Source organism: Mesoplodon mirus, assembly GCF_964341445.2.
Source record: "Mesoplodon mirus genome assembly, chromosome: 4".
NCBI lineage: Eukaryota > Metazoa > Chordata > Mammalia > Artiodactyla > Ziphiidae > Mesoplodon > Mesoplodon mirus.
The window spans coordinates 58,694,002-58,717,571 of record NC_138979.1 but is presented as its reverse complement, the minus strand read 5'-3'; the positions used below and the strand labels follow the sequence as shown (position 1 = coordinate 58,717,571).

At 46.5% G+C, this 23,570-nt stretch overlaps 1 protein-coding gene across 1 annotated transcript in view; it reads right to left on the bottom strand.

Moving 5' to 3' along the window:
* Positions 1-23,570, bottom strand: part of CORO2B (coronin 2B) — a 139,660-nt gene that overhangs the window by 51,782 nt on the left and 64,308 nt on the right. Inside the window, exon 2 of the mRNA XM_082617734.1 lies at positions 18,106-18,306. Coding sequence (XP_082473860.1) covers positions 18,106-18,306 — 201 coding nt within the window. The remainder of the gene's footprint in view (positions 1-18,105; positions 18,307-23,570) is intronic.

Genomic DNA, 23,570 nt, shown 5'->3' with positions numbered 1-23,570 from the left:
TGGAAGGCCTGGTAGGAAGACTACTTTATAACCTCAGAGAAGGAAAGGACTTTCTAACCATGGTCCAAGATCCAGAAAAGACAAAAGACTGGTAAATTAGACTTCTTGAAATTTCAAAGAGGAAATCTCCAGTGCAAAAAGCGCCATTTGAAAGATATATTTGCAACTCAGATCCTAAAAAAAGGGGCTAATTTCCCTAATATATAAAGAACTTTTAAAATCAATAAGAAAGGAATCAGTCATCCTATAGAAAAAATGGGTAAAGGATATGGATAGACAATTCACACAAAGAGGAAATGCAAATAGATTTTAAATGTATAAAGATATATCAACCTCGTTTTTGATAAGATATTCATTGAAGCTACTCTGAGAAAGTTTCCCACTCACCATCTTGGCAAAAATTTTTAAAGTATGGTAATATTCCATTTTCAAGGGGGTAGGGAAATGTATACTTTGCTGGTGAGAATATAAATTGTTACAACCTCAGTGAAAGACAATTTTGTCAATGTCTATCAAAATTTCAAAAGCACATACCTTTTCCCCCCAACCTGAAAATTTTAACTATGGTATATTTATATCCAATAAAATACTGAGATCTCAGCTATATAACTTCTTAAATTTGTACATAAGTACATACTCACGTAACTACTACTGCAATCAAGACTTCTATCACCCTAAAAGTTTCCTCATGCCAACTCAAAATGCAACCACTATTCTGATTTCCAACATCACAGATCAATTTTGCCTATTTCTGAACTTTGCAAAAATGAAATCATACAGTGTGTACTGTTTTGTGTCTGGCTTCTTCTGCTCAACATGTTTTAAAGATCCATCATTGCTGCTGTGGGTATTAGGAGTTACTCTTTTTTACTGCTGTGTACTGTTTTATTGTATAAATCTTTCACAATTTGTTTATCCGGCTGAGGGAGGTTTGGGTTGTTTCTAGTTTAGGGCTATTATGAAAAAAGCTGCTATGGACATCCTTCTACAAGTCTTTTTTTTTTTGTGGATATATGTACTCATTTTTCTTGGGTATAAGCCTATGAATGGGATTGCTTGGTCATAGGATGGACATTTGCTTAACTTTATTAGACACTGCAGAACAGTTTTCCAAAGTGGCTGTAACATTTTACACTCCCACCAGCAAAGTATGAGAGTTCCAGTTGCTCCTCATCAACACTTAACATTGTCAGTCTTTCAAATTTTGGCCATTCTGGTGGGTGTACAGTAATATAACTCATTGTTTTGATTTGCATTTTCCTAGTGAGCAACAACGGGCACTGCATGGAGATAAACAATTTATACAAAAATGAAGTGCAAATAGGTGTTAAACAAATAAAGAGAGTTTCAGCCTCAGTCTTGATAAAAATATGCTAATTAAAACTACTCTGAGAAAGTAGTACCTTTTCATAGGCTTATTGGCCATTTGGAGGTCCACTTTCATGCAATGCCCATTTAAGTCTTGCACCCTCCCCTTTTTTTTTACCATTTTTAAATTCCTCAGGTATATGCATTGCAAACATTGCCCCTATGTCTGTGGTTTGCCTTTTCGCTTTCTTCATGGTATCTTTTGATGAGCAAATGTTTTTTTAATTTTGATAAGGTCCAATTTATCAGTTGTTTTTATAATTATTGTTTTTTGTGTCCTACTGAACAATCTTTGCCTACTACAATGTCAGGAAGAAATTCTCCTGTGTGTGTGTGTGTGTGTGTGTGTGTGTGTGTGTTTCCTGGGAGAAAGTACATACCTCTAGAACCATCAGTTCAACTTCTAGGAATTTATTCTACAGATATATGAAACAAGGCATGTCCACAATTCTTCTCTGCAGGACTGTTTGTGATAGTGAAGTTTGGAAACAATCTAGATACTCATCAGCGGGCAATATGTGGCTCAACAAATGATGGTGTGTCCAAACAAGGGAACACTGTGTAGCTGTAAAAATGGATGAGGAAACTTTCTGTATTTGATGTGGAAAGATCTCCAATATATATAATTACACACAAAAGAGCAAGATACATAGAGAACAACATAAGTACTGTGCTGTCATTGTGTAAAAAGGAATATGTGTGTGCGAATATATGTACATATTTCAGGAAAGACATTTGAGAAACTGAGCACTGGTTGCCTCCTGGTAGACAAACTGAGTAAGTGGAAGCTAAGTATGAGAGGCACGCTTTTCATTGTATGTCCTTTGCTTTTGAAGTTTAAACTATATGAAGATTTTTACCTATCTGAAAAGAAATACCTGTAAATAGACGTTATTCTAAGTAGGTAAGATTTTCTGTATGTGAATATTGGTGAGAAAGGGCCACCCAGAGTGGGGAAGAGCTAGAGCAAAGGTGTGGAGGAGAGAAAGTCAAGCCTCTCATGCCTGGGGAGGCGACAGCACTTATAGACCTTTATGTCCAGCCTCACCACAGCCTCAGTGTGACATTCCAAGCAGCAGGGGCTTTCACTGTCTCAGGTGCAAGCCCTCTGGGATGGCTGGTAGCACTGAGCCCACAGGGAAGTGCCTACCACTGTCAGAACTGTGTTGGGGTACTTGATCTACCCTGTGTTATTTAAACTTTGTTCCCATCCCAATGAGGAGTCTTAGGAATTCTGTCTATTAGACAGAGGAGGAAAGTAAAGCTCAGAAAGGTTAAGTAACTTGTCCAAGGTCACACAGCCATGAAGTAGCCTACTGGGACCACGGCTGTGTATCCTCCCCTCTCCAGAACTCTGGAAGAGACGGTGGGAAAAGGGAGGATGGAAAGAGTTAAGCACCCAAGAGCAAGCAACCGGGCTCTTCCCTGGCTCTTTCTCAGGCAGCCCCTCCCCCTCCCACCCAGGTTGCTATTTGGCCTGGGGCCCCATCCACAACTCCCAACTGCCGGCCCCCCATCCCCCCCACCCCTCCCACCCCCACCCCTCCACCGACTGCAGGAAGGAGGCACAGATGGCAGGCGAGGATGAAGCCCCCAGCCAGGCTCACCCAGCTGTCACTTTGGAGAGAACCATGCATATCCTCCTCCTCCTCTCTTGAACAATTGGGAGCTGGCCAGCCTGGCCCCAGCTGTTCGCTCTCCCTGGTCCAGGGCTCCTGCAGACACATGCTTCTGAGGCCTTTGTCTCCAGGGGAGGAGAAACACAGACTACCAGAACGTGAGAGCTGGACAGAAAGACCTCAAACGACAATGGGTTCGACATCTCATTTCACAGATGGGGAAACTGAGGCCCAGAAAGGCAATGGGACTTGCCCAAGGTTACAAAGAACCAGGCAGAGTAGTCAGGCTTCCCCACTGCCAGCAAAGCGTAGGATTTGGGGTGCCTCACAGGGGTGCTCAGGCAGGTTGCATTGCACCCTCCACACCAAGCTTCCACCAGAGCAATTCTGCTTGTCTTGATTTCAGACAATTATAATCTGCCTGCAGTTTTATTTCAGCGGTCTTCAACCTGGGTCCATAGACCCTTTAAGAGGTCTATGAGCTTGGCTAGGAGGAAAATCACATCTATATTTTCACTAGCTTCTAAATGAAAATTAGTATGTCCTCTGTTTATAAATGAAGTAACAGACCACAGAAACATTAGCAGCACCTGTAACTTTTTCATCAATAGACGTCATAGATATTTTCAGATCTCCTTACCCTGTTACTGCTATCTCCAATATTGTTTATGCTCATCGCTGCTTTGAAATTACAGTACTGATTATGCTGTCTACTTGATCATGTTATTTAATGCATTAATATAAAAGCACACTGACTACTATATCACAATTCTGGTATATATTTTGATAACTAAATTTCAACGTAATGGGTTTCCTTTGTAATCCTGTATATTTTATTTTATGTACTTAAAAACTTTGTTATGTAAATGGGTCCATAAGCTTTTCTAATCTATGCCTACTGCCCTCAGAAGTTAAGAACCTGTTTTATTTGAACAAATTGTCCCAGGGTTGAAAATTAAAGTTTGAAAACTTTTGTACTAGATCTATAACCTCATAAGACTGATAAAATTGAGGCTGAACTCCCTTGAGATAAAGGAGTAAGCCTGGGGGTGGGGGCAGGGCTGGCTGGTGTCCCAAGTGGGGAAGCCCACACACAGAGAGAGGCTTGCTCTGTGACAGGCATCCTTCCAGGCTTTATGTAACACCTCACTGAATCCTCAGAACGCCCTTGGGGTCGAGACTAGTATTTCTCCCATTTTGCAGATGAGAAAACAGAGGCACAGAAGAGTTAGGTCACTTGCTCAAAGTACATGGCTAGTAAATGGTAGAGGTGGGACTTGAATCCAGATAGACCAAGGCCAGAGCCTTCATGCCTCCTCATTGGGCATATGGCTTCCCTGTCTGGGTAGATGGGAGCCTCTCACAAAAAGTCCCTAAGGTGTTGCTGCTACTGCCTGGGTGCTTCTCTTGGTGGCGGTGGTGGTGGAGGAATGGGATCCTGAGGGTCTGCTGCCCGAACTGATCATCTGACACATGGGGCTGTAATTAGCTGTGCAACCTTGACCAAGTCCATTGACCTCTCTGGGCCTCAGTGTCTCCATCTATAAAATGCAGAGTTCTAAGCACTGCCACCCATACCTTCCCCCTCTGGTGTTCTCTTGAGGGATGACCCACTTGGAAACTTAGGCATAGGTTGCTTAGTAACTAAAATCAAGGTCTTGGCTGAATAGAATGGAAAGTGGGGAGGACAGGCTAGCATCATGCTAGCTGATGCCACCCAGCAGTCTCTTGTCTTAAGAGGCTGAGTGCTGTGACCTATCTCACCCCATCCTACCTCCCAATCAAGGTGGCCTGGCCCTTTAAGAGCCTTGGGATGGGGATGGAGGTTGGGGAGGGACTTGAGGAAAGCTATCCTGAACAGGAAACTGCCTAAGGACTAAATCAGACCTGGAGTTTCTGAGGCTAACACATACTCATTGTTCTGGAAGCTGCCAAAAGATGACCAAATAGTAGGGGTCTTGGCCAAGGCCTCAGGGCCCCACTGGCCCCCAGGGAGATGCTCTACTTCAAGCTAGTCCACCTTAGTTCCACTTCCTGTGCCCCTCCTGAACCCTACACCACTTCTGCTCCCTGAAGTGTGGGAGTCCATGGACCAAGGAGGAGGGAGCTTCTGAAACTACAGCCTCAGGCCTGACAGGACAGGGCACGGGATGGCTGCCCTGTGTGGACAGCTCCCCCTGCTGTCTGTGAAACTGCACTGTTAGCAACGCAATCCTTTGGGTCTCAAGCGTTTGGTCTCCTTAAAACTCATCGCAACCTTAACCAAGTGAAAAATCCCCTGGTAAAGGAAGCCACTGTCATCACCAACACCTCAGTAGGTGATTCTGGACTCAGGAGCAGCTGAGTGCAAGGATTCCTGGGTAAGGGCACTGAAGGCGTTCACGCATGCTGTAGAGAGTTGGATAAGACCCTTCTCCTTGGGGCCAGGATTTCTCCTGGGTACAGCAAGGTGCTTGGAATAGTGACCATGTAAGACTGGAACTGGGGCATTGGAGGGGTGGGCGTGGGCTGTGAGGATCGTGTGGCCTCAGGCTCAGGGCACAGAATCTCACACCCATGCCCACCCAACAGGCCTGTGCCTCGCATCCGAGCCAGCTGGATTCCAGAGAGCCCCTGTTCCCAGTTCCCTTCCCCACCACCAACCTGGAGCTTATTATAGTAGTTGTAATAATAGAAGCAGTACAGAGCAGGTTTATTGAGCACTGGCTGTATACCAGACACGATACGCATGCCTTATCTCTTTTAACCCTGGCAGAGAGGAGGCCTCCAGACAAGCAGGCAGGCTGACTTAGAGGTACATGATTGGGCCCCAAAGCGGGCAAGTCCCCTCCCCTAATTCCCTTCCTCCGGGTACTCAGCCTGGTACATTACATCCGTGTGCCCCTCTGGAGGGCTCTGGGCGCCTTCCTAGGGCAGGGTGGCGGCTCACTGTTAGGAATGCTCAGGGGGTTGTCTGGTAGGAAGGCCAAAGACAAGCCTCCCCCCTTGCTGACTGTGGGCGCAGGTGCCCAAGGGCTATTTCTGGGCCTGAGTGGACTGAGGAAGGGGAGGGGATGGGCAAAGCCCTCGGCATCACGATAGTTTCTAGTTACCGAGCACACACTCCATGCCAGGTTATGTGTTAAGTGCTTGATACAGCACCTTATTTAATCATCGCAGCACCTGGGAAACAAGTACCATTATTATTTCACAAACAGAGAACGTGAGACACAGAGAGGTTACGTGCCCAGGGGTTTCCAGCTAAGGGACGGAGCTTTGATTTCTGAAGGTGCCGGGGTCTCCGTTAGAGGGAAGACGGGGAGCAGAGCAAGCTAAAAGTCAAGCTGGTTTGGAAGCCAGGATGGTACCTGCGGTCAGAGTGAGGGCGCATGGCCGGGGTTCACAGTCCTAGGGGACCAGGCCCTGTTACTTCCAGATTCACTGGCTCTGTTAGGAAAGAGAAGAATGAAGCTAGCAGAGGCCCGGGCCCTGAGGCAGAGGGATGGACTCTTGGACTCCCCAGGATACCTACCAGCCAGGCTGTATCCCTGGCCCATGTACCTCCAATCCAGAGACAGCACCTCATCCCATAACTGAGGAATAAAACCAGGGGGTGACACTTCCCCTTCGGCTGAGAAGCTTGCCTTCATTTTTTCAAATGTAAGAAAATGTTCTTCCAAAAAAGGGAAGAACACCAAGCAAGGCTGTCAATCTCAGGCCTCAGACAAATGCAATGCAGTTGAGACTTCTCTCTCTTTCCAGTGCCTTCTCCCCCTTTCCCAAAGTCACTTACTGTATATATATACACGCATGCTGTCACAGGCTTTGAGATGCAAATTGCACCAAGCAGAAGGCAGCTTGAAGAACAAAGAACGATTGAGGGAAGATCTGAAAAATGGATTTGGAAAAGGCTCTCTGAATTCCTCAGGAGAGGGGAGACCTCTCTGCAGAGGGGAGCAGGGATGACGATCTGGGACTTTTTTATGGGAGAGAGGATTGAGAGGCCCAGTGCTGACTGTGGGGAGTGATGGGGAGGGAGTGTTACAGAAATCTGGAGTGGAAGCTAAGGCTCTGGGTGAGCAAAGAAGCCTGGTTTGATTACAGTCTTCAGCACTGAGCTGGGCACTTTTCCCCTCCTCCTTTTCATATTAGGCCTCAAATGTACTGTGAGTCATGGAGCTAACAGGTCTGCCAACATCCGGGTTTGTTCCAGAGCAGCTAGGTAGGGCAATACTGTTCTAAGGGCTTTAAGGGGAGGGTGCAGCCCCCCTTCAGTCCGGGAAGCCCCTGTAGGACACCACATTGTCCCTGGAGCCTGGAGGGGAGGGGCTCCCAGGACCAGCAAAGAGAAAATTCCAGCTGGGTAGATGTGGCACGGTGCCTCTGGGACCTGGCCTCACGTCAGCCCAGTGCCCAGCTGCTGAGCACCTACTCTGTGCAGGCCCTGTACAAATCAGACATGTCCCCACTCTCAGGGGCTCTCAGTCTAATCAAGGCAGCTAACTGGACTGCAAGCTCCATGCAGATGGAGATTGGTCTTATTTACTGTGGCATCCCCAATTCTAGAACTGCGATTGAAAGAGCAGGTACTCAATAAACATTTATAAGATGGATGGGTGAATGAGTGGGTAGGTGGGTAGATGGATAGATAGGTGAGTGGATGGATAGCTGGATAGATGGATGGATGAGTGGGTGTATGGATGGACAGATGGATGGACTAACCACCTAGAAAAGAAGTAAGCACATAGACAGCACTCTAAGCGATGACACAAAATGCCTCGGATGGGTATTGGGATGGGGAAAGCTTCATGGAGCTGGCCTCATCTGAGTTGGGCCTTGAGGGATGAGAAGGAGCCATTCTTTTTTTTTTTTTTTTTGCGGTACACGGGCCTCTCACTGCTGTGGCCTCTCCCGTTGCAGAGCACAGGCTCCGGACGCGCAGGCTCAGCGGCCATGGCTCACGGGCCCAGCTGCTCCGCGGCATGTGGGATCTTCCCGGACCGGGACACGAACCCATGTCCCTTGCATCGGCAGGCAGACTCTCAACCACTGCGCCACCAGGGAAGCCCGAGAAGGAGCCATTCTTATACTCTTCACAGTGCCTACCAGCACACGAATGAGGACCTATTTGCATAAGATGATGTCAGAAGGGAACCGAATTGTGAGAGCTAAATTGAACTCTAGAGATCACGTGGTCCAACCCCATCATTTTGCAGATAGGAAAACTAGGGCACAGGAAGGTTAAGTGACTCACCCAAGGTCACACAGTAACTAAGTGACAAGGCAGAGATTCCAGCAAGGTCTGCTTGCTTTTAGAGCCTGATCTCTTAGCCCCGTCCTGTGCTGCTCTCCTGCTCCAGGGCTCTGCTCTCCTTACTGAGATGCCTTGTGGAATTTTGCTACCATTTCTGCTGGAGCCCAGCTCCACCACCCACCCCTGCAGGGCTGGGGAGACCAGGAGCAACTGCTCAGCCCTGGTTAGGCCTCTACCCTTGAATACCACAGACAGGGGAAGAAGCAAGAGGAGGCCCATTGATTGGGTTGGGAGAGGACAATACAGCATCCCAGCCCCAAGACCCAGGGGTAAATGTTTCAATACCAGGTTGTTGAGACTAAGCAGACATGAAGGGGGGAAAGTGGAGACCATAAGGCTTACACAGGGAGTAGGAGTGACCCCTCTCTGTAGACCAAGTCCAGCATCCCAATCCCAGAATTGGGTTATTTGCATTATATGAAGCTAAATCTGAACGTAAATTAACCAGGGACTCCAGTTTCTGGAGAATGCAATAATGCCCATCATTGTGAACTGCTGGCAGGAAGCAGTTAAGATGGACCTGTTCCATAGCTCCCTCCATGCACTATGGAGTTGGTTCCTTGAACAAGACATGGGCAGGACCCTATAGGGAACTCCCAGCTGCCTGGCCCACCAATGGGATGCCCCTTGCACATTTCAGAGACAAGGTCTGATGCTACTTGGGTCCCCAGTGCCTGGCACAGGGCTGGGTGCCCAGTGCACGCCCCATGACTGAAGGAGTAACGTTCTCTTGTGTAGTCCCCTGTTCCAGGACGCCTTCCCTCACCTCTCCTTGCTGACTAAAATTGTTGCTTCCGTCCTTCAGAGAGGAAGCTTCCCCACCATCTAGGAAATATCTGCTCTCACGGCTTCCAGAAAAGATGGACACATGAGGCATCAGCACATCACAGGAGCTCATAAAGTACTGGCTGACTTAATGTTCAAGGAAACCCTTGGACATGTGGAGACATTCAAATGACAGTAATAATAATACAGGCACATCTGGAGACACGCCTTTCCCTAACCCTCTGTAAAGTGGGCTGGCATGTGGCTGGAGGAGCCCTGGCCTTAAATTCTGCCACTTGTGTGCTGTACAGTCTCCAAGGAGTCACTTGACTTCTCCAAGGCTCTGTTTTTTCATCTATAAAATGGGAGAAATAACTGTACTTTCATCATGGGACTTGAGGTAAGATTCAAAAAGAGCCGGTATGTTAGACCCTCAAAAGCTCCCCAGGTGATTCTAGTGGACAACCAGGGTGACGGGGAAAACCCAGACCCCTGATGTCCATGCCAGGTTTCTTTCCTTTCTCCCAGGTGCCAGGGAGGTAGTAGGTAGCTGGCTAAAGCTTAGGCATGCCAGGCTCGGCTTCCAGCTTCGGCCTTCTTGTGGCCTGGATGTGGACGCAGCAGGCAGGCGGCCCTGATGGAGTGCAGCAGGAAAGGGGCCATGTACCTGGGGAGGCCCAAGTCATTAATCAGGCCTCTGGGCACCGGGCCTGGTCTCTGGAATATTCATAAGGCCCCTCCAGCTGTGCCAGGCAATCAGGGTGCTGATTGCTCCCCCATCTGCAGCTTAACATTCCACTCCAGAGAGGAGAGAGCTGGCGGCTGAATGTTAACCAGGGAAAAAAGCGGCTTGGGCCTTCACAACAGCAGCCTGAACAAGAGCCCCAGGAAAGACAAATCCACTCCTTCGAGATCTGCCGGCCCGGCCAGAACTTATCCATCCCCCAGCGTCACGGGCAGTGGTAAGAGTCGCGGGTTCAGAAATAAGTGAACTGGTTTCTGGCGGCTCTGCAGCCTGTTTCCCCAGCTGTAAAATGGGGATGGTTCTACCAAACGCCCCAAGAGGACTGATGAAGACGGAGTTTATTGGACTGGATTGCTGTACAAAGGCAAGGCATCATCATTGCTTGTAGTTGTTGTGGGCATGCTTCCTACCCTGCGGAAAAGTTTTTAATCACAAATATTGAAGTCTCAGGCAAGCTGGCTTTAAGGGAAACTGAACAAAGGAAGAAAAGCTCTTGGAAAAGGCAGCCTCGGGCTCGGCCTCAGGGCATGGATTTGGGGGTGCCAGGCTTGCTATTCTCATCTGCCCCAAACGTCTCAGAGAAGCAAGAAAGGAATGGGAAGGACATTTGACAGTAGACGGCCAAAAATTCAGAAAAGAACTACAAAAGCAGACAGTGTTCTGTGGCCTTCTGGTTGCTCAGGAAAAAGAGTCTGGACCCAAGCAGTGCAGGCACAAAAGTGTGCCACCATGAGTTCACAGCTCATGAGTAACGCTCTAAGTAATGATCAGGACTCACCAAGATACGGCCAAAATCTTTCCTGTGTTTATGTTGAATAATACAGGAAACTGTTTTTAGAGAGATTTCTATCTAAATGGAGGGGGAAAAAAAAAAACTGGAGCTAAAATAATATAACCTTCTTCCTAGAAAACCGACCAACATGGAACAGTTCATCTCTCCTGCTGACAGACAATGAGGGTCCTGAACTTGGCATTATTGTTATTGCTGTTTGTTGCTGCCCCTCTCTATCCCCAAGACCAGCCAGCCCACAACAGTGTGCTCAGCCCTGACCACAGAGGGCAGAAGCCTGACAGCCTTGGCCAAGGCAGCAGGGGAAGGCAAGAGTCAGCCTGATTCCTAAGCAGCCCCTCACTGGGGGCAGGACCCTGTTCCACAGAGTCTCAGACATCAGGGTCCTGCCTCAGACTAAAGGAACTGTTCAGATCCAGGAGCTGCCTTGCCCCTACCCTCCAGCCCTTCACCCTCACTCTGGGTACTTGTATCTTGCTAGCATTTTCTCCAGCCAGCTCAGAAGCACGTGTTCCTCTGGAAGGAAACATTTGTCACATACATCAAATGAGTGCTGAACTGAGCCCCTACTCTGGTTTATGTGTTCTCTGAAACCTCACACGTTCTCTCTTCACGTCAACAAATTGCTTTTCTTTCTTTTTTTTTCTAAAGTATAAAACATTAAGTGTTCATCTAAAAAAATTTTAGATAATATAGTTAAGGAAAAAGAAGAAAATGAAAGAGCGCTCATGATCCCAATACTCACAGATAACCACTTTTAACATTAAGTGTGGGACTTCCCTGGTGGCGCAGTGGTTAAGAATCCGCCTGCCGAATTCAATCAAACATTTAGAGAAAAGCTAACACCTATCATTCTCAAACTCTTCCAAAATATAGCAGAGGGAGGAACACTCCCAAACTCATCCTATGAGGCCACCATCACCCTGATATCAAAACCAGACAAAGATGTCACAAAGAAAGAAAACTACAGGCAAATATCACTGATGAACATAGATGCAAAAATCCTCAACAAAATACTAGCAAACAGAATCCAACAGCACATTAAAAGGATCATACACCATGATCAAGTGGGGTTTATCCCAGGGATGCAATTCTGGATTCTTCAATATACGCAAATCAATCAATGTGATACACCATATTAACAAACTGAAGGATTAAAACCATACGATCATCTCAATAAATGCAGAAAAAGCTTTCGACAAAATACAACACTTATTTATGATAAAAACACTCCAGAAAGTAGGCATAGAGGGAACTTACCTCAACATAATAAGGGCCATATATGACAAACCCACAGCCAACATCATCCTCAATGGTGAAAAACTGAAACCATTTCCACTAAGATCAGGAAAAAGACAAGGTTGCCCACTCTCACCACTATTATTCAACATAGTTTTGGAAGTTCTAGCCACAGCTTCAGAGAAGAAAAGGAAATAAAAGGAATCCAAATTGGAAAAGAAGAAGTAAAGCTGTCACTGTTTGCAGATGACATGATACTATACATAGAGAATCCTAAAGATGCTACCAGAAAACTACTAGAGGGGGTTTCCCTGGTGGCGCAGTGGTTGAGAGTCCGCCTGCCAATGCGGGGGACACGGGTTCATGCCCTGGTCCAGGAAGATCCCACATGCCGCGGAGCGGCTAGGCCCGTGACCCATGGTCGCTGAGACTGCGCGTCCGGAGCCTGTGCTCCGCAACGGGAGAGGCCACAGCAGTGAGAGCCCCGCGTACCGCAAAAGAAAAAAAAAAAAAAAAAACTACTAGAGCTAATCAATGAATTTGGTAAAGTAGCAGGATACAAAATTAATGCACAGAAATCTCTGGCATTCCTATACACTAATGATGAAAAATCTGAAAGTGAAATTAAGAAAACACTCCCATTTACCACTGCAACAAAAAGAATAAAGTATCTAGGAATAAGCCTACCTAAGGAGACAAAAGACCTGTATGCAGAAAATTATAAGACACTGATGAAAGAAATTAAAGATGATACAAACAGATGGAGAGATATACCACGTCCTTGAATTGGAAGAATCAACATTGTGAAAATGACTCTACTACCCAAAGCAATCTACAGATTCAATGCAATCCCTATCAAACTACACTGGCATTTTTCACAGAACTAGAACAAAAAATTTCACAATTTGTATGGAAACACAAAAGACCCTGAATAGCCAAAGCAATCTTGAGAAAGAAAAACGGAGCTGGAGGAATCAGGCTCCCTGACCTCAGACTATACTATAAAGCTACAGTAATCAAGACAGTATGGTACTGGCACAAAAACAGAAATATAGATCAATGGAACAGGATAGAAAGCCCAGAGATAAACCCACACACATATGGTCACCTTATCTTTGACAAAGGAGGCAAGAATATATAGTGGAGAAAAGACAGCCTCTTCAATAAGTGGTGTTAGGAAAACTGGACAGCTACATGTAAAAGAATGAAATTAGAAAACTCCCTAACACCATACACAAAAATAAACTCAAAACGGATTAAAGACCTAAATGTAAGGCCAGACACTATCAAACTTTTAGAGGAAAACATAGGCAGAACACTCTATGATATAAACCAAAGCAAGATCCTTTTTGACCCACCTCCTAGGGAAATGGAAATAAAAACAAAAATAAACAAATGGGACTTAATGAAAGTTAAAAGCTTTTGCACAGCAAAGGAAACCATAAACAAGACGAAAAGACAGACCTCAGAAAGGGAGAAAATATTTGCAAATGAAGCAACTGACAAAGGATTAATCTCCAAAATTTACAAGCAGCTCATGCAGCTCAATATCAAAAAAACAAACAACCTAATCCAAAAATGGGCAGAAGACCTAAATAGACATTCTCCAAAGAAGATATACAGATTGCCAACAAAACACATGAAAGAATGCTCAACATCATTAATCATTAGAGAAATGCAAATCAAAACTACAATGAGATATCATCTCACAACGGTCAGAATGGCCATCATCAAAAAATCTACAAACAATAAATTCTGGAGAGGGTGTGGAGAAAAGGCAACCTTCCCTCACTGTTGGTGGGAATGTAAATTGATACAGCCACTATGGAGAACAGTATGGAGGTTCCTTAAAAAACTACAAATAGAACTACCATATGACCCAGCAATCCCACTACTGGGCATATACCCTGAGAAAACCATAATTCAAAAAGAGTCATGTACCAAGATGTTCATTGCAGCACTATTTACAATAGCCAGGACATGGAAGCAATCTAAGTGTCCATCAACAGATGAATGGATAAAGAAGATGTGGCACATATCTACAATGGAATGTTCCTCAGCCATAAAAGGAAACGAAATTGAGTTATTTGTAGTGAGGTGGATGGATCTAGAGTCTGTCCTACAGAGTGAAGTAAGTCAGAAAGAGAAAAACGAATACCGTATGCTAACACATATATATGGAATCTAAAAAAAAAAATGGTTATGAAGAACCTAGGGGCAAGACGAGAATAAAGATACAGACCTAGTAGAGAATGGACTTAAGGATACGGGGAGGGGGAAAGGTAAGCTGGGACAAAGTGAGAGAGTGGCATGGACATATATACACTATCAAACGTAAAATATATAGCTAGTGGGAAGCAGCCACATAGCACAGGGAGATCAGCTCTGTGCTTTGTGACCACCTAGAGCGGTGGGATAGGGAGGAAGATGCCAGAAGGAAGAGATATGAGGACATATGTATATGTATAACTGACTCACTTTGTTATAAAGCAGAAACTAACACACCACTGTAAAGCAATTATACTCCAATAAAGATGTTTTAATAAATAAATAAATAAAATAAGCATTAAAAAAAAAAAAAGAATCCGCTTGCCAATGCAGGGGTCACGGGTTCGATACCTGGTCTGGGAAGATCCCACATTCTGCGGAGCAACTGGGTCCGTGTGCCACAACTACTGAGCCCGTGTGCTGCAACTACTGAAGCCCACACACCTATAGCCCATGCTCTGCAACAAGACAAGCAACTGCAATGAGAAGCTCGCACACCGCAACAAAGAGTAGCCCCCGCTTGCCACAACTAAAGAAAGCCTACGTGCAGCAACCAAGACCCAACGCAGCCAAAAAAAAAAAAAAAAAATTAGGTGTCTTTTCCAAATAGGTGGATGGCTAGATAGATATTTTTCAACGGGATTAATCAGATTTTACCTTTTTTTTTCCTCAGTTAACAGTGGGTGATAAATTTTTCTCTCATTAAATATTCCCCTGCATCAGTGGTTCTCAAAAGTATTGTATGGGAACCCTTGGAGATCCCCAAGACTTTTTCAGGGAGTCCGTTGGGTCAAAACTATTTTCATAATAATATAAGACATTATTTGCCTTTTCACTCATTCTCTCAGGACTGTACAGTGGAGTTTTCCAGAGGCTGTATGATGTGTGATATTGCAACAGGCTGAATGTAGAAGCAGATATGCAAATCCAGCCATCTTTTATTAAGCCAGTCTAATTTAAAGAGATTTGCCAATGTCATTCTTCTCATTAATTTTTTTTGGAAAATATAATTATTTTTCATAAAAATATGTTTTTGGGGAGTACATAAAATGGGTTTATTATTAGGTGAATTAACAAATGCATATTTTTGAAATTCCTTTTTTTTTTTTTTCTTTTTTGCGGCTTGTGGGATCTTATTTCCCCAACCAGGGATTGAATACGGGCCCTCGGCAGTGAAAGTACAGAATCCTAACCACTGGACTGCCAGGGAATTCCCTGAAATTCCTTCATTTTTATTTTGAATATGCTAAATATTAATAGACATAGCCATATAAGCAAAAGCTCTTTGGGGTTCTCAAAAATGTTTAAGAGTGTAAAGTGATTCTGAGGCTGAACACTTGAGAACAACTACTCTACACCATTACCTGTGGTGACTACATAGCACCCCTTTCTGTGGATGGCCCCTAATTTGTTCATCCATTTCCTTATTGAAATGGGTTGCTTCCAATTTTCACTACTATAAAAGTGCCGCACAAATCATCGAGTACCTACATAAAGTGAAAACTTCCTGGAATGACAGAAAACAACAGAAACCAACTGGAAGGGTGAGCCATCACTATTAGTCCATTATTAATCAAATTAAACAAAAATGTCTCACAGGATGTGAACAAATAAAGTTGAAAGGCTATGTGCACGTTGAATATATATATACGTGTACAGATGCATATGTTTCCATAGAGAGCAAGACTTACGCTCTGTAAAGAGTCCTTTTTTCTCTGCTGTCTATGAAGTGGTTATAAAAGCTGATCATATTCTAGAGCAGTGCTACGGATGGTATGAAACTCTTTGGTACCATTACAGAAACTGAGAGGAGTTTAGAAACTTTAAGCAATTTGAGAGAGAAATTTTATTTCTGTAGGTAGGAAACAATAAAAAATTGATGTTTGTAAAAAAGTTGAGTACAAAAATGCTGCAGACTTTCAAAAATATATACTTGAGAGTATTTCTGTAGAATAGACTCCTAGAAGTGGAATTGCTGGGTCAATGGACACGCATCTTAAAATGTTAATAGATATTAACAAGTTACCTCCATTTACACCTCACCAAGAGTAAGATGTAAATATACCAAATGTCCTGAGAGTGTATGTGAGTGCCTGCCCTCTGACATCTTTGGCAAAACCAAAGATTATGATTCTTTTAAACCTTTTTCTACTTAGTAGGCTAAAAGTTATATTTTGTCTTCTATGATTGCTTATTCATATCCCTTGCCCATTTTCTATTGGGTCCTTTTTCTTATTGATTTTTCTTAACTCTTTATTTATTCTGGACAAGCATCTTTTGTCTGTCATACATTGCAAATATTGGCTTGCCTCAATTATGTGGCTTGCCTTTTAATTTTGCTTACATGTCTCACTAGAGTATAAAAACTGCCTTTAAAACTTTTATTCTAAATTTATTCTAATCTATTAATCATTTCCTTTATGGTTTTATGGATTCTCATCTGGCTTAGGAAGCCTTTCCTTGTTGCATGATTTAAAAAATACTCTCCATTTCCCTCTAATACACTTGCAGCTTTTCTTTTTATTTCTTAATATTTAGATCTTCAATCCATCTGGAATTAATTTTTGTTATGGTGTGAGGCATTGACTGTTGACCTTTGTAATCCATGTAGTGGAGCATGGCAGGGTGCCAGCAATGGGCTTGAGCCCCAGTAAGAACCAGCCCATGCATTGCTGGGGACCTGTAGGCCTGCCTGCTGCAGCTGGAGCTAAGCTGGTTCCCAAGTGGACAGATATCTAAGCCCACCTGGTTCAGGAGGGGAGGCAAGCTACATTTCAGAATTCTTCCCAATGAGATAGAGCTGTTGTGGGCATCTGCAAAGTTGACAAGCAGAGCTGATGACACTTCAAGAAAGCACCAAAACATCTTTACCATGTAGTTTGGTTCTCAGAGAGCTTTCTGTCCATTACCCTCCTTGATGCCAACATCGCTATGTAGGTGGAAGGGGATTCAAGATGCCCACTTTACCATTACAGAAAATAAGGTGCAGAGGGGTAAGTGACATGCCCGAGGTCACGCTCCTGGTGAGTGGCAGAGCCCAAATAGAACCTAGACTTCCTGCTCCCGAGTCCACAGCTCCTCCGACCTCTCTGTGCATCAGGCTCTGAGTCCCTGTCACCGTAGCTGCCCCCTTTAGTGGAAGGGAGGGTCTGGCCTAAGGCTTTCCCAAAACTGTGCTCCCCCACTGTGGGCAGGTGAGACTGGAAAAATCCATCCTCCACCACCAGCTGACGGAGGGTTTCTAGGCTTCCTTGGGCATGTACCTCCTCCTCTCCCCGAGTGTTTGGTGGAGGGTGGGAGTGATGAGTCAGGCCGGGGAGGGAGAGCTCAGCCATAAACAAGCGGGACTGACAGCGAGCACTTTCCTTGAGGCACGTGACCTCCCACGGGCCTCCGGGGACTCTGCCTGAATGGCAAAGCTTCAAAATTTCGTGATCTAGGCTCTGCACATTTAATTTGCTATATTCTCAAAGGCAGCCACAGAAGGGAAGAAGCTTTTAGAGAGGAGGTGGGGGATGAGGGAGAAGGTAAATTATTTCTAGTCCCTCAATGAAGAGGTCAAAATGTTGTTTTTAATGAGTGTGTCATTTTTGCAGACACCCAATGTGACTATGCTGGGTCTTTATCCCCTCCAGCTCCAAACCAAAGGGACACCCAGGACGCAGAATTGTAGAGCTGGGTCTGGCCTTGGAGATCAGATGATCCGATCCCTTGGGGTTAATGGGAACCCCATGTACCCCAAAGCAAGTGACTTGTCCAAATTGGGGAAGTTGTGGGAACAGATCTCAGGTCTCCTGGATGTACTTGTTCTCTCCTTGAATATTCCTCAGGTCCCCCACCTACACTTGCTCTGGTGACCATTGGGGAAAGCCTTGGGGAAGGCACAGCCACTGGACACACAATGAGAAAGTAAAAGGTGGGGGTCAGAGGGAAACGGGCAACAGGCCCAACAGTGACCAAGCAGGGCTTCTCTCCACCCTGGGGCTGCAATCAGGCCTACGGAGGTACGGGTGCCTACCTGTTCCAGGGGGATGACGAGGAAGGAGCCACCTCCCGCGCTCTCAGTGACAATGGCCAGGAAGCGGGCATTGACGGCGCAAAAATGGTTATCATGCACATTCTTGGTGATGGGGATCCCGTCGAAGCAGTGCTCCCGGTTGGCCACCTTCCCGTAGACGTTCCGGAACTTGGAGCTGCGGTATTGCGGACGCCAGGACATCTGTGAGGGGCCAGAAGAGACAAGGGTCAGGCCGGGAACTGCTTCCCGAAGGGCTGAGCTGGGCACGTGCGGGAGGTCTCAGGGATGCAGGAGGTGAGGAAGGCCCAGCATCTGCCCTCAGGATGCGGGGAGAGGGGAAGGAATCTCCAAGATTCGGGTGCCCGGCCCCGTGCTGGAGGACTTACTCTTTCAATAAAGTCCCGCAAGGGCAAAGACTGGCATGAGGGCATCCACACACTTCCTGCTTTCAGTATACACGTCCACACCACCTTCCAGAAAGGATGGAGGATCCTTTCACTCTCAAGGGACGTGCCACGTGATAGAGCAGACCATCCATCCAATAACATGTCTGGGCTGCCTCTTGCGTGGCAGAAACTGTGCTTAATTTAGTATGGGACGTGCAGACAGAGGAGGCTGGTTGTTCACAAAGAGAGAGAACACTTCTAATGATGAGGGGCGGGGGAGGAAGACAGCCCCTTACGTGCAGCAAGGCAAATGACCACCCATTATCATACACTCCTCTGATTCTCTCTAGGGCTTCTAACCCACAAGTGCACCCTCAGAAATCTCTTAGTCCTATACATCATCACCATAATCATTATAAGTATCATCATCATCATCATCATCACCACCAGGCCCAGAGAGGTAAAGTGACTTGTCCAAGGCCACACAGCTGATGAGTAAAGTCATGAACACAGGTCTCCTGATTGGAAATCTGAGACTCTTTCTTATGCCAGATTAGCCTTTGGAGCAAGGTTTCTCAGTGTGTGGCCCACAGATCACCTGTATCAAAATCATCCGGGATAGGGGAGGTTTCTCAGCCTCCCACATCATTTGTTAGAAATGTTGATTCCTGGGTCCCAATCCAGACCTACTAAATCCATTATTTTGGGAATGGGGCCCAGAAAGAGGCATTTTAATCCCGCTTCCCTGCCCCAGTGAGACAGAAATACACTGAAGTTTGAGAGCCCCTGTTCTAGAGAATGGAATGGTACCCCTCCCTACCCCTCACCACCCACGAACCATGACACAGGGTCCAACCGACTGACCAACTGGCCCCTACTGCATGAGTGTCCCATGCTGTGCTCAGTGGAGAACACAGATACACAGATGTGCATGTGTGGGTGTGTGGAGGACAGGATGGGCAGCCCACCGTGGAGTTCAGCTTTGTTGTAGGATGGCGCCTCCTATGGGGAAGCCCTACGAATGGGCGCCATGGCAGATGGAGCCCAAGTAGGTGCTCTCCTGGCAGACATGCATCCAAGCTCAATGAGCAATGGCAAGTTCCCAGCCGGGGCCTGGCATTCAGTAGGTGCTTAATAAGCGCTTTATTAAATGAACATCCTTCTGGCCCGAATTTGCCATTATCCATCCTCTCCCCTTCCTGCCAAATCTCCTGATATGCCTTGAGTCTCCCACCCCATCTCAGGACAGAAATTTCTTCAGATGAAACTTCCAAGGGGAGGAAAACAAAAGGAAACACCACCACAGCATCAGGAAACCAACCCTGGGAATTTGACTGAAAACAAAACTTTGCATCTGATTTAAATAAAGCCAGGAGCTCAGCCACAAAGGCCTCTGTACTGAAGGAAGAAGTTCAGTTCCAGTGAGGAGAATCCCAGGGATTCTTCAGGCAAGCCCTCTTCCGGCCAGCTCTCTGGGCCTCCACCCCCCTTCTCCACTCCTCCAGGCCACTCTCCACGCCGCAGGGCCAGTGCCCTACTCTCCACTCCTCCCCACCTCCCAGCCTCTGCCCACACTGTACCCCTTTCCTTCCTGCCTTCTCCCCTCTCTGCCGAGTTCTGCCCAAGACTATTCAGAACAAAGTCCCGCTGGAGAGGCAAGTGCACTGGACGGGAGCCTGGTTGGTCATTTCTGGCTGTGTGACCTCAGACAACCCTCTTCTGACTGATTCCTCATCAGGATTACATCAGTGATGCCCCGAGTGTGGTCCCAGGTGGTCACTCATGGTTCCTTTACATGGTACAGAGATGAAGTTTTAAATTTTAGTAGTTACATATTTATTTTTAATTTGCATTAGAAAAAATATAACTTGCATGCCAAGTCCATGATTTCACAGGTATTAATTAGTGCTAAGAAAGCTAAGTTTAAAAATAATGAATTAATTCAAAGAAAAATACAGCATGAAGAATATAGTCTGGGTGGTACATGACCCTGGCAGAAATTCTGTCTGATATGGGAGTATTGGAAATCACTCTATCTCTTTCAGGTAGAACATTCTAGATTCCACAGTTCCCCCTGAAGAGAAAGGAGGTGGTGAGCCTGCTCATTCCAACCTCTTGTTCCTTGTTGGTGCAGTTCTGGCCTGGAATGCCTTCGCTCTCTTCTCTGTCCAGCCCAACCTTAGCCTTCAGGGCCTGACTTGAATCTGACTGCCCTCCCAAAGGTCCAGCAGAGAGAACTCTGTGGAGATCAGCCCCAGCCTGCATCCTATGAAAAACAGAGAGCGTCTCTCAGCAAGCCCGGCGCTGACCTCTCCCCACTGGCTGGTAGGCTGGGGCTGACCTCTCCGCTGGACCTTTGGAAGGGCTGGGGGAAGGAGGCCAGGGGGCCCTTATCACTGGGCCTGAACCTTCACCCCTCATGAAGCCACAGTAAGCATGCCTGGCAGAGCGCTGGACCAGGAGTCTGCAGTCCTGGGTTTTCACTCCCCATTCTAACTCCTACTAGCCTTGGAAAGACACTTTGCCTCCCTGAGATATTCTAAAATGAGACTCATAATTCCTGACTTTATCTGGTTACTTTAAGAGTCAAAATGAGATATGTAGGCACAAGGTCTCATTCAAGATAAGGTATCACTGCTGGGCTTCCCTGGTGGCGCAGTGGTTGAGAGTCCACCTGCCGATGCAGGGGACACGGGTTCGTGCCCCGGTCCGGGAAGATCCCGCATGCCGCGGAGCGGCTGGGCCCGTGAGCCATGGCCGCTGAGCCTGCGCGTCCGGAGCCTGTGCTCCACAACGGGAGAGGCCACAACAGTGAGAGGCCCGCGTACCGCAAAAAACAACAAAAAAACCCCAAAAAACAAAGATATCACTGCTGCTCCTGTGGGCCCAGTCTTCTGAGAGGTGTCTGGAAAGCATCAGACACGGACTCCACTTTCAAATATCTTACAAGCCAATGGAGGAGATGAAATGGATGCTCGACAAGTTTATGGTAGTGAGAGGTCAGGGAAGGGGGGGTCAGGGTAGGCTTCATGGAGGAGGGGCCATCTGCCAGCACGGGACACTGAGAGAGCACCGGGCACTGTGCACAATCCCCTGCGAGGTGGGAACTATGACTGTCCTTGTTGCACAGGGTGGGAAACAGACCCAGACCAAGTTCAGACAGTGAGCAAGCACAGGATTCACTGGAACCTGTTCTGACTCTGCAGACCGACCATATTATGTTCTCTCCAACTTCTTATTATAAAATACTTCAAAATGCAAAAATAGTTGAACACATCACTACTACCACCTCTAAGAAAATTAACAACAATTCTTCAATACCGTTTAAAACCCAGCTAATATTCAAAATTCTTCAAAATGCTTTTTACAGCTATTCCATATTTTGAACCAGGATTGGGAGCTGTGTTGCTCCCATGTATTTCATTTGGTTGTGATCTCTCTTTTGACTCCTTTAAATCTAGAACACTCCCATCACTTTTTTTTTTTTTTTTTTGTGACACTGACTTCTTAAAGACATCAAATCAGTTGTCTTAGAAAATGTTCTAGGGGCTTCCCTGGTGGTGCAGTGGTTAAGAATCTGCCTGCCAATGCAGGGGACACGGGTTCGAGCCCTGGTCTGGGAAGATTCCACATGCTGCAGAGCGACTAAGCCGTGTGCCACAACTACTGAGCCTGTGCTCTAGAGCCCGCGAGCCACAACTACTGAGCCCACGTGCCTAGAGCCCGTGCTCCGCAACAAGAGAAACCACCGCAATGAGAAGCTCGTGCACCACAGCGAAGAGTAGCCCCCGCTCACTGCAACTAGAGAAAGCCCGCATGCAACAACGAAGACCCAATGCAGCCAAAAATAAAATAAAAAAAGAAAATGTTCTAGCGATTTGTCTGATGTTGCTTTGTGGTCTCTTCAAATTCATTCCTGGGGCTTCCCTGGTGGCACAGTGGTTGAGAGTCTGCCTGCCGATGCAGGGGACTCGGTTTCGTGCCCCGGTCCGGGAAGATCCCACATGCCGCGGAGCGGCTGGGCCCGTGAGCCATGGCCGCTGAGCCTGCGCGTCCGGAGCCTGTGCTCCGCAACGGGAGAGGCCACAACAGTGAGAGGCCCGCGTACCGCAAAAAAAAAAAAAAAAAAAAAAAAAAAGTCATTCCTGGATTCCCTATAAACTTTAGGAGTCAGATGTAAAGGCTTGATTCAATTCACATTAAAGATGCCCCTGTTGTTAATCCCTGGCTTGGGCGGGGTGAGGATAGGGAGGAAGGGACAGAGGGCACTTGTGAACATGTACCTGGCCTGGCTGGCGGCAGTGAGGGGGCCAGCTGGCCAGTGACAAGTGTTTGCTCTGGAGGGTGGTGGACAGACAGCTGGAGGACCTGGGAGGCCAGATCAGGCACCGGCACACAATGTGGGCCGAAGTGGAGCATCTGGAGGCCCCAGAGTTCTGACCTTTCCTCCTGTGCTTACCAAGGGGCTGACTTCATTCTGAGGTCAGATGCACGGGTGTGCAAGCAGGGAACAGAAAAGCCTCCTCCCTATTCTGCAGAGAGAGGAGGCCACGCTGAGGCTGGGACTGAAAGAGCCACCCAGACCTCACAGGGAAATCAGTGTGGCAGCCAAGAGGTCACCTGAAAATCTGGCCCTTTGCCCCTTGCCCTCAAGCCCAGCTCAGATCCTGGTGGATTCCTCCCTGCTAGTTCTAGTGAGGCTATGACACTCTCTATGAACCTTACAGGAGCAATCAGCACAAGACTGAGACACATTTGAGCTCCCTAAAAGGAAGGACTTTCTTAATGGTTAGAGCTGCCTGAGATGGAAAAGGAAGTTATCATGATAGGTAATGAGCTTCCCATTCCTGGAAGGGTTCAAGATTGAGGTGGATGATCTCTGGGTTAAGGGCAGTGTGGAACAACAGATGGGACTAGATGGCCTTCCAGCCTCCAAATAATAGAGTTCCTCTACTTTATTAAAAACAGTGTGTTGCAACGAGAGGCGTGCTGGGGTCAGAGAGCAACAAACAGGACACCCTGGCTAGCGACATTTCTTCTCTGTAAAACAGGGATCGTAATGCCTCCCCGGCTGGGTTG